General features: G+C 39.4%; 1 protein-coding gene across 1 annotated transcript; it reads right to left on the reverse strand.

Moving 5' to 3' along the window:
- Positions 1-11,143: 11,143 nt before the first annotated feature.
- Positions 11,144-12,297, reverse strand: LOC134662943 (uncharacterized). The gene has a single exon (XM_063519246.1). The coding sequence runs from the start codon at positions 12,101-12,103 to the stop codon at positions 11,336-11,338; it is 768 nt and encodes a 255-aa protein (XP_063375316.1). The 5' UTR covers positions 12,104-12,297; the 3' UTR covers positions 11,144-11,335.
- Positions 12,298-14,043: the final 1,746 nt, after the last annotated feature.

The raw sequence follows: 14,043 nt of genomic DNA on the forward strand, positions 1-14,043 counted from the left end.
TGGTATGATGTCTGCAAGTTCGCTCGGCTCTGGCTGCAGGACACTGTAACATTAATTTTCATATGCGTAGCTCATGTTTCCATAGTATGCACGATTTGTGATCTATCACGGCATTACGAGCAATAATTTGTCGCAATTTTATTAATTACTAAACGTTACAGGGCAAAGATTACATAATCCTATGCATTGGCAAATCAGCAGGATCAATTTCTAACGGTGCATTGTATTTTCATGAAAAAAAAAATTTTTTTTGAGGGTAGATGCACAAGTGAGCGATGAAATAATATCACGTCGCGACAGACAATATTTGATTTTAATTAACAATATGGTTTTCACATCAAAATAACTTAAGATCACTTAGATTTAAATGGATTTTAAAAATTAATTGTATTTTCATGAAAAATCGATTATTGAGGGTAGATTCACAAATAATATCACGTCGTGATAGCTAATACTTGGTTTTAATTAACAGTATGGATTTCAAATCAAAATAACTCAAGATCGCTTCAATTTAAATGGATTACAAAAATTAATTATAAAGAAACGTGGCGATACCAGAGATGACGTCACGTCACGACCAGTCTGTTCGACAGCCCCAATCATAATTCACAATTTCACAATAATTCTCACCAAATAACAATGAATTGCACTCACCTTTCAATGAAGGTTAGACACGTGAGCTTACCATTTACCACGTGTCCAGATTATGGAATGTAGATCACCAGAAATACACCACGCTCCCAGGTGGCTGTGTAAGCAATACATGAAACTCCGCATACATCCCACTTGCTGATATCGGCGACGGATGGTCCCGATGGCGGTGGGCGCGTGGGGGTAGTACCTAGATGTATTACTTCACAGCCAAAATAGTAGGTATGCTACCAACGCATGAAATAAATATTCGGACTCATTAACCATACTAGTGCCTACTAATATTTCAGTACTAAATTATGAAAAGAACTAATTGCTATTAGAATGTTGACTGGTTAAATTAAAAATAAAAGATCACATGAAATCGTTCAAATCTTTATTTCAGTCAAACTAAACCGGTTCCAACCCTACACCTCTGACCCGAGAAGATTTAACCGGGCAACAAACTCGGCGGGACACATCTTTTCAAAACAACACATAGTTTCTTTATTTTACAAAAGTAAGCTTATAATGGCACATAAGAAATCAAAATAACACTTGGAATAAAACACTTAGCTAAACGGTTAAAGAACGTGAGAATCTATAAGCTTTCAGAATAATCCTTCAGGTGTAAGCCTTCAGGAACGTAGCGAATTAGGCACGAGCTTGGCTAACGTCCGATCTCTAGCGCGGTCCGATCAAGAAGAAGGAAGCCAGTTCCAGCGGCGGAGCCAACCGCTCCCGCCTCCAATTCAAGTTGGTAAACCTGCCTGACCAGTCTACCAACATAACGACAAAAATGCCTGCCCGTGCCTACGTTCACTCAAGATAGGTACACATCTTGACGTTCCAAAGCCTTCTACCTGTCATTTTAGTTCAACAATACGCCAAACATTGCTAATCGATTTTATACAGGCGTCTAACTATGAACTGTAATGCTGCAATACGTCTTTCTGGTGTCTCGCTCCGACATATATATATCTGTGTCTCGCTGCGTAATGTGTAATGTTGTCCGCTGAGATGGTTCTTACGAGTAGAAAGTATTCACTCACTTAATAAAAGGAGGTAGAGTTAGACCAAGAAAAGTCTGCAATGATTTTTATAGCATACGCAGTGCAAGTGTTATTTATACGTCATAATTTCATAGAAGTTTAAAGTTTCAAATAACACTTGCACTGCGAGTGCTATCAAAATGGTTGCAGACTTTTTTTGGTCTAAGTCTAGTATAGGTACTTACTCTTGAATAATCAATTGGACCCGGTAGGTGGCGCTGCTATCGGTATCGTCAAATTTGATTTGCTGAAAACAATTTGGATGAAATTTGGTGTGTACCTATATTTCAACGGGTTCCTGATGGATGGTTTGGAAACACCATTGGACCGTGGCGTTGCTGTCGGTATATTTTTGTGAAGGGTTAATGTGAAGGTTTGGTCCTGCTTATGTCTCCTACGTTTCTTAATCACACGTTCTCTAGCTTTGTAGGTACAGACGTTTCCTAACAGAATATTTAAATAAGTTAAAGCACTACGCTCTATTCTACTGTTAAAATTCAAAGAATGCATACACATTACAGTTCAAAGGCGTTTAAGTTGTTCTGGACTGTTTCAAATCTTGACATCCTTTGTGAGTTTTCAGACTTTTCTGCAGGAATTGAGTTAAGTAATTAGTATTTGAACGTGAATTAGCCCTGTACTAAAGCTTGTTTGTGCAAGTTTGACTCTACTCGTTATTTCTTAATTAACAATGGAAGTTCTTTCAAGCACCTAAGTTAGGAAGTGCACTTAGACTTCTTGAGTGTTACAACTGCGAGGAGATAAGTAGGTACTAAGACTAATTAAAAATGTACCTGCCTTATGTTATAAATTATAATCGTGAACGTTATGTTTTTGTTATTATTACATTTATGGAAGAACTAGCTTTTGCCCGCGACTTCGTCCGCATCTTAGTCATTTGGCTAGCTTATTTTTGATCCAATCTGCTTTTTATCGATTCCCCGTACGAACTTCCATCCCCCTTTTCACCCCCTTAAAGGATGGCTTCTGGGATAAAAACTACCCTATGTACTTCCCCGGGACTCAAACTATCTCTATACCAAATTTCAACTAAATCGGTTCAGCGGTTTAAGCGTGAAGAGGTAACAGACAGACAGACAGACACACTTTCGCGTTTATAATAATAATTATTATTATTAGTATGGACAGGCGTGTCTCACTCCGCGATTTCGTCGCTTTGCTACAGGTAGCTAAAAGTACATCCGTTCGGCCCCAATTTTGGGGAAAGCCATAAGCCGCGCGTGGCGCTGTCGCCACCTAGCGGCCATATTTGTGCTGATCGTAACAGACGCGTTTTGTTAGAGAGTGAGTATTCTGTACTTAGTACTATTATTTATTCTGTGGTATGGATTTGAATTTAGGTAGGTACTTTTGTTCACCTTGTGAGTTTTGATTCTGATCACGTCTCAGATTTCACTCTGTAAATATCTTTATTCCCCACCTACATCTACACAGTGCTTCACAGAGTCTAGTTACAAACGCTCCTGTCAGCGAGATCTAAGTGTAGCCCTCGCTAAATGTAGCAACATTTTAGTTAATTTACGAACTATTCTCGTGAAACGTCTTTGCAACTAAAGTCTGAAATTCTCTGAATTGGAAGTCTCTGAGATTCTTGCGTTTCTACTCCAACCGTGTCTTGCTTTGAGCCACAGAGAAATATTAAGTAAGCATAACATAGAGTGCTCACTCCATACATCAGTCATGTTACCAAAACGCTTATTATTTTCGTAGTCGACATCTAGCGTTAAGTAGATAGAGGATCTATCAGTACCTACCGCTACTTGACACTAGACGTCACGAGAGTCTAAAAGTGTATAGCTCAACAATTTAAAACTAATATGACAAGCAGAGAGGTCCGGTTAATCCGGTTATAATATTAGCTGAAAATTGTTAAGCATTAGACTTTCCGTTCGTCGCGACATCTATTGTCAAGTAGCAGTACTGATAAATCCGCTAGTTGAAGCTAGATGTCGACTATAGGTACCTACGAAAATAAATAAGCGTTTTGGTAAGAAAACTTATGTATGGAGTGTTCTATGCTTACTTATTTCTCTATATTTGAGCAAAGGCCAAAGAATGCGTTAAAAAGTCATTATATTTTGTATCTCATCTATTAAGACGTTATATTTTGTCAAAAAGTCATTATATTTTGTATCTCATCAATTACTTAAGACGATTTTATATAAAAACACATCATATTTATATAATTATGCAATTTTATTATGTGCCTAAGTTACTGTTAAATTCCGTTTTTAGCGATAACGCGTAATATTGTCAGTTAAAACTAGTTTTCCGTATCGCCTCTGTGAAAACGTGCTGGTTCACTGTGATGGTTTTGGTCAAAACTAGTTTTGCAGAGTACCTCCTAGCTGGTGAAAACTAACTAGTTTTGACTCGCCACAAAATAAGCTTTTTTTTTTCTAAGTTCACAGTTTAAACTGTTTAAAGTATAGTAGGTACCTATATAAAGTCAGTTCAACGCCTTTTCACCAAGGCGATATGGAAAAGGGGTTTTTACGGTAACCTGTAAACATATGATTAGGTACTATCGGATAATCCGCGTTCACATCTAGCTGCGAACAAAAGCGCTAAACTACGAAATATTTTAAGCAAAACCCTCATCACACCAAATCCGACTTGCATCTGACCGGTTTTTATATTTTATTCTAAAGTATTGCCGTCACGTATTCAATATTTAGCCGAAATGTCTTCTCGAGGATCAAAGGGGTCTTATAGAAATGTAGCACGTCTGTTGTATCAACAGTCGAGGCAATATGTCGGATTTTTATCTCGATTTCTATTCATAACTAGAAGGCCAGTTTGCGTTTTGAAAGTTAATGTTCCGATGTGGGTTACCCTTAAAGGGGATAAAATTATAAACGTTTAATTTTAAAGTAATGAACTGCAAAGCGTAAAACTAGTTAATACCTTGATAGGGCATCAGCTTTACTTCGTGTAGGTATATTTAATTAAAACTATACTGTATGTATATATATGTGTAGGTACTTCAAATCTTATACGGATATGACCTCATTTCTAGTATCAATCAAGGTGGCATTTTCAGTGTCTATGTCAATTGCAAACTTACCTTTAGCCAAAGAGTAGTATAACATATAGGATCTATGGATCTAATGTATAGCTCGTTTCATAAACCCACACCCGTACTTTAATGCCCTTCATTATATAGCAGTCACATAAACTACTATATTAAACGACTATGTTACTCCTTTTTGGTTTAGAGAAGTATAGCGGAGCGGTTTAATTATTAGCGGCAATAATTGCGGTGTCAGCGGCGGTGATCGATCGTCGTATAAGTTATTCCAGCGCGTGAACGCCATGCGGCCTGCTCAAGAATTCACTAGACTATACGCCATAATAAGCCAAGATAAAATACAGAGAGCTTTGGTTTCAGCCGATAGCTATATTTTTGTTAGTAATTTGAAAATGTTCACTTCACAAGTGCAACTTCTCAACTCGTGCATTGAATGCTCTTTCCATAAAAAAATGGCTTTTTAATATAATATAGTAGTGCTTGTTTCCTGTAAGAAGGTAGTCGGTTTTATTATTTGTTAAAGATTGTTAACTCTAACAAGTAAACGCAAGACAAACATGACAAGGATACGTTACCTGGGGCGGCTTATTAATAAACAAGCAACACAAACAGGGTGTTTGGCTTAACATTTACTTAACAGTCCCTCGGGCCCCGGCGCGGGTAATAGTTTACACAAAAATGTTGTAGGCACGATTGCGGGTAGATATACAACATACCTACGAAGGGTGTTTTGAGAATATTAATTAAAAACATTTATGTCTTCGATATATTCCTTAAGTTTATGCCTTTTAAGGTTATGTAACCGAAAGCTTAAAATTGTAACTGAACTGAAAATCTTATGCGACGTAATAGGTACATATAGATAATAGTAAAGAAAGGTATGTATTACTATTCTCTACAAACAATTAAATTAAAGTATGAAGTGTCACAAGTAAAGTACCTAGTTTTGGTTTTATACAGTTAGGTACCTAAGTACATTAAGTCGATGTGATAAAAAAGGCAATGAATATTACGAATTACAAAAAACTGGTAAAGTTTAAGTCATTCTTAAGGAACATGTGGAAATATTGTAAAAAATGTGTACTTAGGTATAGTCCGAAGTCCGAGCATCATACTGAGTTTTTTGGCTTCTCGTATATTATTAATATATATCAACAATCTTACATTACATCTTCCTCGCGTTGTCCAAGCATTTTGCCACGGCTCATGGGAGCCTGGGATCCGCTTGGCAACTAATCCCAGTAATTGGCGTGGGCACTAGTTTTTACGAAAGCGACTGCCATCTGACCTTCCAACTCCAACCCAGAGGGTAAACTAGGCCCGTATTGGGATCAGTCCGGTTTCCTCACGATGTTTTCCTTCACCGAAAAGCGACTGGTAAATATCAAATGATATTTCGTACATAAGTTCCGAAAAACTCACTGGTACGATCCGGGGTTCGAACCCGCGATCTCCGGATTGCAAGTCGCACGCTCTTAACGCTAGGCCACCAGCATCGTTGGCCGAAACGTTAATGCAATTGAAAATGTTGGCCAATAACCATTATAAATTGAACCGTAAACTGTAATCGTCCGTTACGGTTTAAGGTTCAATTTATAATGGTTAATGGCCAACATTTTCAATTGCATTAATGTTTCGGCCAACACTGGCCACCAGCGCTTCCTAGGCCACCAGCGCTTCAACAATCTTACATTGATCGCTCTAATCCCAAACTAAGCTTAGCTTGTACTATGGGTTAGTACCCATACGACGACGATATACATAAGTACTTATATACGTACATACTACGTACTTGGCACCTTACACCGTATACCTTGACACGCTCTTAACAATAAAGTCGCGTCAAGATCATTTTGAACACCTAGCTCGCTTAGCAACTTCTGTTGCTGACTGTACATAGATAACATCCATAACTCATAAAGAAATATTCGTGATAAAAACACAAATAAATGTCCTTACCGAGATTCGAACCCGGGACCTCCTGCTACGTAGGCAGGGTCACTGCCGAGGCCGATATAATATAATGTATAAGCACAATTTAAAATAAAACTGCGATATTGCGTTGTGGTTTGTGCGAATTGGTTTACAAGTTATTTAATAATATATAATAAGTATTGGTTATTTCGCAATTGGCTTATAATAAGCTGGCATCCATTTAAATATTTGTGAATAAATGTGAGTTAATTTTGCTAATGTGTATTGAGATTGTGTTCGATACAGTTTAGTCAACTATAATGAAATTGACCAATCGAAAGCGCGGAGCAAGTACCAGGGCCTCATGAGTTACGAGAAGGTGTCGTTGACCAACCGGCCGGAGGCGCGGGGCGCGGGGGCCGTACGAGTATGAGTATGGAGGTATCGCGGCTGCTCGCGCATCTTAGCTGTATACTTTTGGTTTTTTTACCTACATAGTACATATATGATTCTTCTACTAGTTTTAAGTATTTTTTTTTGTTGACTCGTAGAAAAAGTATTGTATACAATAGTGATATAATCAAGCTTTTCAATCTCGTACCTTACTTAGGCAACTCAGCAAGCTTCGTTGCCTAAACACGGTACTCGACTGAAAAGCTCTCCATTATATCACGATTGTATAAAATACTATTTAAACATCATAATTATATTGATTGCCGAGCGGTCGTAATTTGTCACGTGCGCGTAATATTTAACGAAGGCATGGATAAAAATTAATTATTCATAGTCACGACCTGATACTGGATCAAACATTTCAGGAGCAAGGAACAAACTTAGGGTCGGTTGTATCAACCCGTCTGTCACCGTTAAAGCGTTTGCTAAATTGTATTGTATGGGAAATTTCATACTAGCCTTTATTTATTTATTTATTTATTTAAACTTTATTGCACAAAAGAAAACTTATCGTACAAAAGGCGGACTTAATGCCAAAAGCATTCTCTACCAGTCAACCTTAAGGCAAAGCAGAGAGATTGTGGGCGGTGCAACTGCTACTACTACTAACAAAATTTAATATAAACCGCAAAGCTAATTTAAAAAATTTTACACACATAATATACACGATACATATAATATAAATACATATACCTAACAATTTAAATATATACAATAAAATATATAAATTATATAACTAAAACTAGGAATCCTTCATTCTAGCAGCAAAGAAAGCACGTACCGATTTCTTAAAAGCGAACTTGTTTGGGGCATTTTTAATACTAAGGGGGAGTCGGTTCCAAAGGCGCGCTACCTGCACGCAGAACGAATCTGACATGAAGCCAGTACGATGTGGAGGGATGGATAAAGACATATTGCCAGAAGAGCGAAGCTGACGGTCGCGAGAAACGCCGTAGTATTGAAAGAGGGACTTGAGGTATACAGGAGAGAGTGGATCGTTTAGGACAGAGTATAGAGAGCAAAGCATGCGAACACTGCGTCGTTGACGGATGGGAAGCCAGCCAAGCTGGGAGCGGTACGCAGAGACATGATCGTACTTACGCAGGCAAAAAATGAAACGAATGCAGTTATTGAGAAGGCGATCCAACTTATTGAGAAGTTCTTCAGATAGGTCCGGATAACACACATCACCATAATCAATTATAGGTAGAATTAGAGTGTTTATAAGGAGAATTTTAGTCTTAATGGGCAAAAAGTGCTTTAGCTTGTTTAGTGAATGAAGAGAACCCATAACTTTTCGGCTGACCTCAGAAACCTGCGCTCTCCAATCCAACGAACTGTCGAGCATAATGCCTAGGTCCTTAACACTGTGACTAAATAGTATTGGTGAACCGTTAAAGTTTACTGGTGCAATAGTGTCAAAATCCAGTCTGGCGACCTGTCGAGAACTACCAATAACGATAGCTTGGCACTTAGACGGGTTCACAAAAAGGCCATACTGCTCAGACCACTGTTGGATGTGCAATAGGTCCAGATTGAGCCTATCAATCGAACTCGAAATATTAGTCACTTCACACTGGTCGTAAAGCTGCAGATCGTCGGCATACAGGTGGTGGGAACAACGAAGGCCAGGAGTGATAAAATTTATGAAAGTGGAAAAAAGGAGCGGAGACAAAATTCCGCCTTGAGGCACGCCAGTCGCAAGATCACACCAATCAGATAGAGACTTGTCAAGCCTAACCGCTTGTTGGCGACCACCCAGATAAGTCGCGAACCAGTTAAGGGCTGTCGGAGACACATTCAGATGCTTGAGCAGGGCAAGGAGGATATCATGGTCAACGGTATTAAATGCGTTGGAGAAATCTATTAAAACAAGTATCGTGACCATTTGGTTCTCCATGCCCTGTCTGATGTCTTCCGTCACCTTAAGAAGCGCAGTGCAAGTGCTGTGACTAGGACGGAAACCTGACTGTAAGGGGCTCAACAAGTTATGGGAGTGAATAAAACGGGACAGTTGCTTGTGAGCCACCGCTTCAGCTATCTTAGAGAGAAAAGGGAGGATAGAGATTGGTCGGAAATTGCTAAGAGTGGAGGGATTGCTAACTTTGGGCAGTGGAATAACAAAAGCCTTACACCAAAGGGAAGGAAATTCGCCATTGGCCAGTGAGCAGTTGATGATGTCAGCTATTGCAGGAAGCACACAGTCGAGAACTGAAATAATCATAAAACGGCTGACATCATCCCAACCCACGGCTTTAGACTTGATGGCTGTAATTATGGTCTTTATATCAGAGACAGAAACGGGAGAAAATGAGAAAAAATCTTTGATAGGGGAAGAAAGAGACGAAATGTTAGAGAGAGTGGTAGCCTTAATCCGATTGTCAAGAGTTGCAGCAGAAGAGAAGTGTCTGTTGAGATCATTAGGTGAGAAATTATCATTACTGAACCCATTAGCAGGTTTTCCCAGACCAAGTGACTTGATAAACTTCCATACATCGGCCATAGACGAGGAGGACACATTGTCATGAATAAACCGTCGCTTCGCTGTACGCACCACCTGGTTGCAGCGATTACGGGCAATCTTAAAAAGTTTCCAGTTCTCGCCAGTACGAGCACGCTTAAAGAGACCAAAAGCTCGGTTCCTCTTCCTCATAGCCAGACGGACACTCTCGGTGATCCAAGGGGCCGGTGGCCGCTTGACTCGCACGGTGTGAACGGGTGCATGTTTATCAAAAAGTTTCAGAGTAGCAGCGTTAAAAAGAGAAACCTTGGCGTCAGCTGTTGAGGCCGAGAGCACAGGTGACCAGTCAATAGACGCGGCGTCCTTTAAAAGAGCAACAGAGTCAACCTTAGCAAAACTTCGTATGTTTATCAGTACAGGTTTACATTTGGGTGGCTTGATTTTATACGAAGCAAATATGAGATCATGGTGTGAAAATCCAGGTGCTAAGAGCTGACCCTGTTTTGCGATAAGACCAGGAGATGAAGTAAGAATGACATCCAACCAGGTGTCAGAAGAGACAGTATGATGGGTAGGAGCTAGGGGTAGTACAGAAAAACTAACTGAATGAAGCATTGATTTCAATTTACGCGATTGTGGAGTGTCTTTGCAAAGGTCAGTGTTTAAATCACCCATGATCAGGTGATGTGTGTAATCTGCGCTCAGGGACTCGAGAATGTGCTCCAGGTCAGAGAAGTAATCAATGGTAGGGGGACAGTAAACTACGCCCAAAACGGCTTTAACCCCTTTGACATTTATCTCTAGAAATATCCATTCCGCTTTGCCAGAGTACAGCGAACGAGTTACAGATAGAATTTTGTACGGAATGGAACTTCTGAGATAAATGGCGACACCACCACCACCCTTGCCAGTCCGGTCATTTCTGATTAAAACATAACCCGGCAGGGCATAAGACGTTGAGTTTAGGGAGGGTTTCAACCAGCTCTCCGAAACAAGAATCGCATGCACACATTCGCTTTGAAAACTGTTTAAAAGCTCATTATAGTGAGAGGGGATACTCTGGGCGTTAATGTGACACACGTTGAAATGACGAGAGTTATGAAATTCGCGAGCCACAAGAGTACCCAGTGTAAAAGAATTATCAGGGGAACATACAGAATGGAACATAGAACTATCATCGCTAGCAGAATAAAAGGATTCGTTTTCGTTATCTGACATATAAATATAAAATAAATGAATATATTAAAAAATACTATTATACGCTATAAATAAAAATATACCTAAATATAAATGCAAGAATAATAAAGCATGAAGTTGTGGCAGCAAAATGGCCACACAATCCCGCTTATCCTGCTGGTTATCCTGTGAGATCACAAACATGGAGAAAGATACAGAAATTAGATTACCTAAAAAAACAAATTAAATTAAATTAAATGGCAGCAATACACTTACACTAAGACAGTAGCTAGAATTAAATATTGTGAGATGATATAACGTAAGAGGTTTAAACGATGTCTCAAACATACTTACTACTAGGTTGACATAACAAATGTCACAAACGTCAAATAATCAAATGAAATACAAAGTAAAATCACAAAAATAAAGTGGGTAAGAACAAATAAATGTTAGCGAGTGGAAGTTACTCAACATGTTATACAAAAAGCGCTTCAAGCGCTTGCTGCCATAGTAAAATGAGAGATATAAATAGCATCAACACGAAGTTAAAAGTAGACATAAACACGTACATAATTATATCAACCGAACATCACGACTTCATCTGCGCTTGGACTTGATGGTTTCACCGCCGAGGGTACCCGGCCCGGCATCCACCGCAGCAGCGGCACCGGGCTCAGGAGTAGAAGTCAACAGCGGTGGCTGTACGCTGCTAATTGGCTGCTTCAGGCGCTCTATGTCCTCTTCGGATCCAACGCGCTCACGCCGGCCAGAGGCCAATTTGACGAAAATGATGCCATCTTGCGACCAGCAGCTTCGCATGCCGAAAGCCTTACGTGCCTGGATGAACAGCGCCTGCCTCCGAGGAGTAAGGAACTCGGAAATAGTGTATCCGGATCCTTTGCATGAAGTCTTCTTCCTCCAGACTGCAGTTTTTACATGCATGTCATTGAACCGCACAAGAATAGGCCTAATGTGATCGACTGAACTCTTACCAAGCCTATGGCAAGCCTTAAATGAAGCAGGATCAATGCCAGGTATCTTGAGCTGCTCGGAGATGATGCCTGCAATGCGCGAACCGACAGCTTCAGCGGGATCTTCCGGAACACGGTTAAAGAGGAGATATTTCCTGCGATGATTCATTTCCCAAGCATCTTGTGTGTCACTGAGCACTTGAATTTGGTCCCGAAGAAGTTTTAACATGGACAGAGTCTGCTCCCTGAAGGTGACAAACTCTTCACTCAGGCTTGCTACAGTTACCTTCACTGCTGGTGATTTGTTAAGTTTGGCTTCAAACTCGGTGAACATCCTGTTCACACTGGCCTCCAGTGACTTCTGCGCTGCCGCAATGGCCAAATAGTTTGCCATAATGTTTTGTTGTGCTTGAATAGGCTACAATTTTGACAGTAGGATAACCAACAGGATAGCAAGTGGTAATATCAAAGAACTATTGCATTTACAGTGCTGCAAATAATACTTGTGTACTATTACAAGTCAAACTTTGATTTAAGAGTGTTGGAGGCGTCAAAATGTAAGTAATTTATAATTATTCCAATAAATTATTCTAGACTGATATACCACTTTTTTTACGCCTACCGCCCAAAAAAAAGTATGCTTTAGTGAATGCTGTTTAAATAACATAAATCGCTTTTTAAATTATATACCAATTTAAGATCTATTCGGCAAAAAAAAATTTTTTTGAAGTGAAAACTTCTTTAGCGGCGCTGGGCACTTTTTGAGGTGGGGAAAAAATTATAAACTCGAGACAGCGTAAGGCGATCACGTGACCGTAAGGCGATCACGTGACCGTAAGGTTTAGATGGCCACTCATTTAGATGGCATTTAAATCAATAAAGAAAAACTTAATGACATTACATGAAAAAGGTTCTAATCTTGTACGGGCTGAAATACGAGGATCTCACAGTTACATTCTAACTTTATATCACTCAAATACGAGGGGTATTCAAAATATTCTCGGTATGAGAATGAAAACAAACAAGTACGAAAAGTTTGATATTTTTATTTTTCAATATACTCCCCCCCTATGTTCATACACTTAAAAGATCGATCAATTATTTTTTTTAATCCCTCGTAAAAATATTTTTTATCTTTCGTGTAAAAATGCTCCTCCACTGCCGCCTTCAATGCTTCATCGTCAGAAAATTTATTTCCACGCAGATCCTTTTTAAGATTGGGGAGCAAAAAGAAGTCGCTGAGGGCTAAGTCCGGGCTATACGGTGGGTGAGTAACAGTTTTAAACCCACATTCAACAATAGCTGCCTTGGCAATATGAGCAGTATGGACGGGGGCGTTGTCATGCAGAAGCAGAATACCTTTGGTTAACTTTCCTCGCCTCTTTTCTTTAATTACATCCTTTAATTGACGTAGAATGTTAGCGTAGTACTGTCCTGTGATATTTACACCTTTTTCTTTATAATCGATTAGTAATACTCCTTCACAATCCCAAAATATCGTGGCCATGACCTTGCCAGCTGAAGGGATGACCTTCAACTTCTTGGGATGAGCTGAACCCTTAATGTGCCACTGCATGGACTCTTGTTTACTCTCTGGGTCATAATGATGAACCCAGGTTTCATCTCCAGTAACTATTCTTTGCAGCACCTCATCAGGATTTTCACCGCACAGGTCAATAAAATCGGAACAACAAGCTACACGCATGTCTTTTTGAAGCCGAGTCAGCATTCGCGGAACCCATCTTGCACTTACTTTTGACATATTAAGATGGTCATGTATAATATCATGTACGGTACCAATAGAGAGATTGGTTACTTGTGCTATAGATTTTACCTTCACTCGACCATCTTCCAATATAAGTTTTTCCACTTTATCAATATTTTCTTGTGAAGTAGCTACTACAGGCCGGCCAGGTCTAGGGTCATCTTCAATACTCTCCCTTCCGCGTTTAAACTCGCTTGACCACTTTTGAATGGTAGATAAAGAAGGAGCAGACTCACGGTAAACACAATCCATTTCCTCTTTTATGGTTTTTTGATTTTTACCCTGTTTTGTCAAGAATTTTATCACGCATCGATGTTCTAATTTAGTTAACATTGTCAATTCGCACAGGATGTTCATGTTTGTTCAGCAATTGCAGAAAAACAAAAGACTATCTCGGTTCGAATTATACTTTTTTTTAATGTCAATGAATAAACCTTAGCGGCCAGTAACGAAAGAAATTTTAGAAGAGGTCGTAAGATATCAATACCGAGAATATTTTGAACGCCCCTCGTATAATTCAATAAAGCTACATCTTGATGAAATCGCTAATAAAAGTGAACTCTAGTACT

The sequence above is a fragment of the Cydia amplana genome, chromosome 3 (genome assembly GCF_948474715.1).
Source record: "Cydia amplana chromosome 3, ilCydAmpl1.1, whole genome shotgun sequence".
In the NCBI taxonomy this organism is placed as follows: domain Eukaryota; kingdom Metazoa; phylum Arthropoda; class Insecta; order Lepidoptera; family Tortricidae; genus Cydia; species Cydia amplana.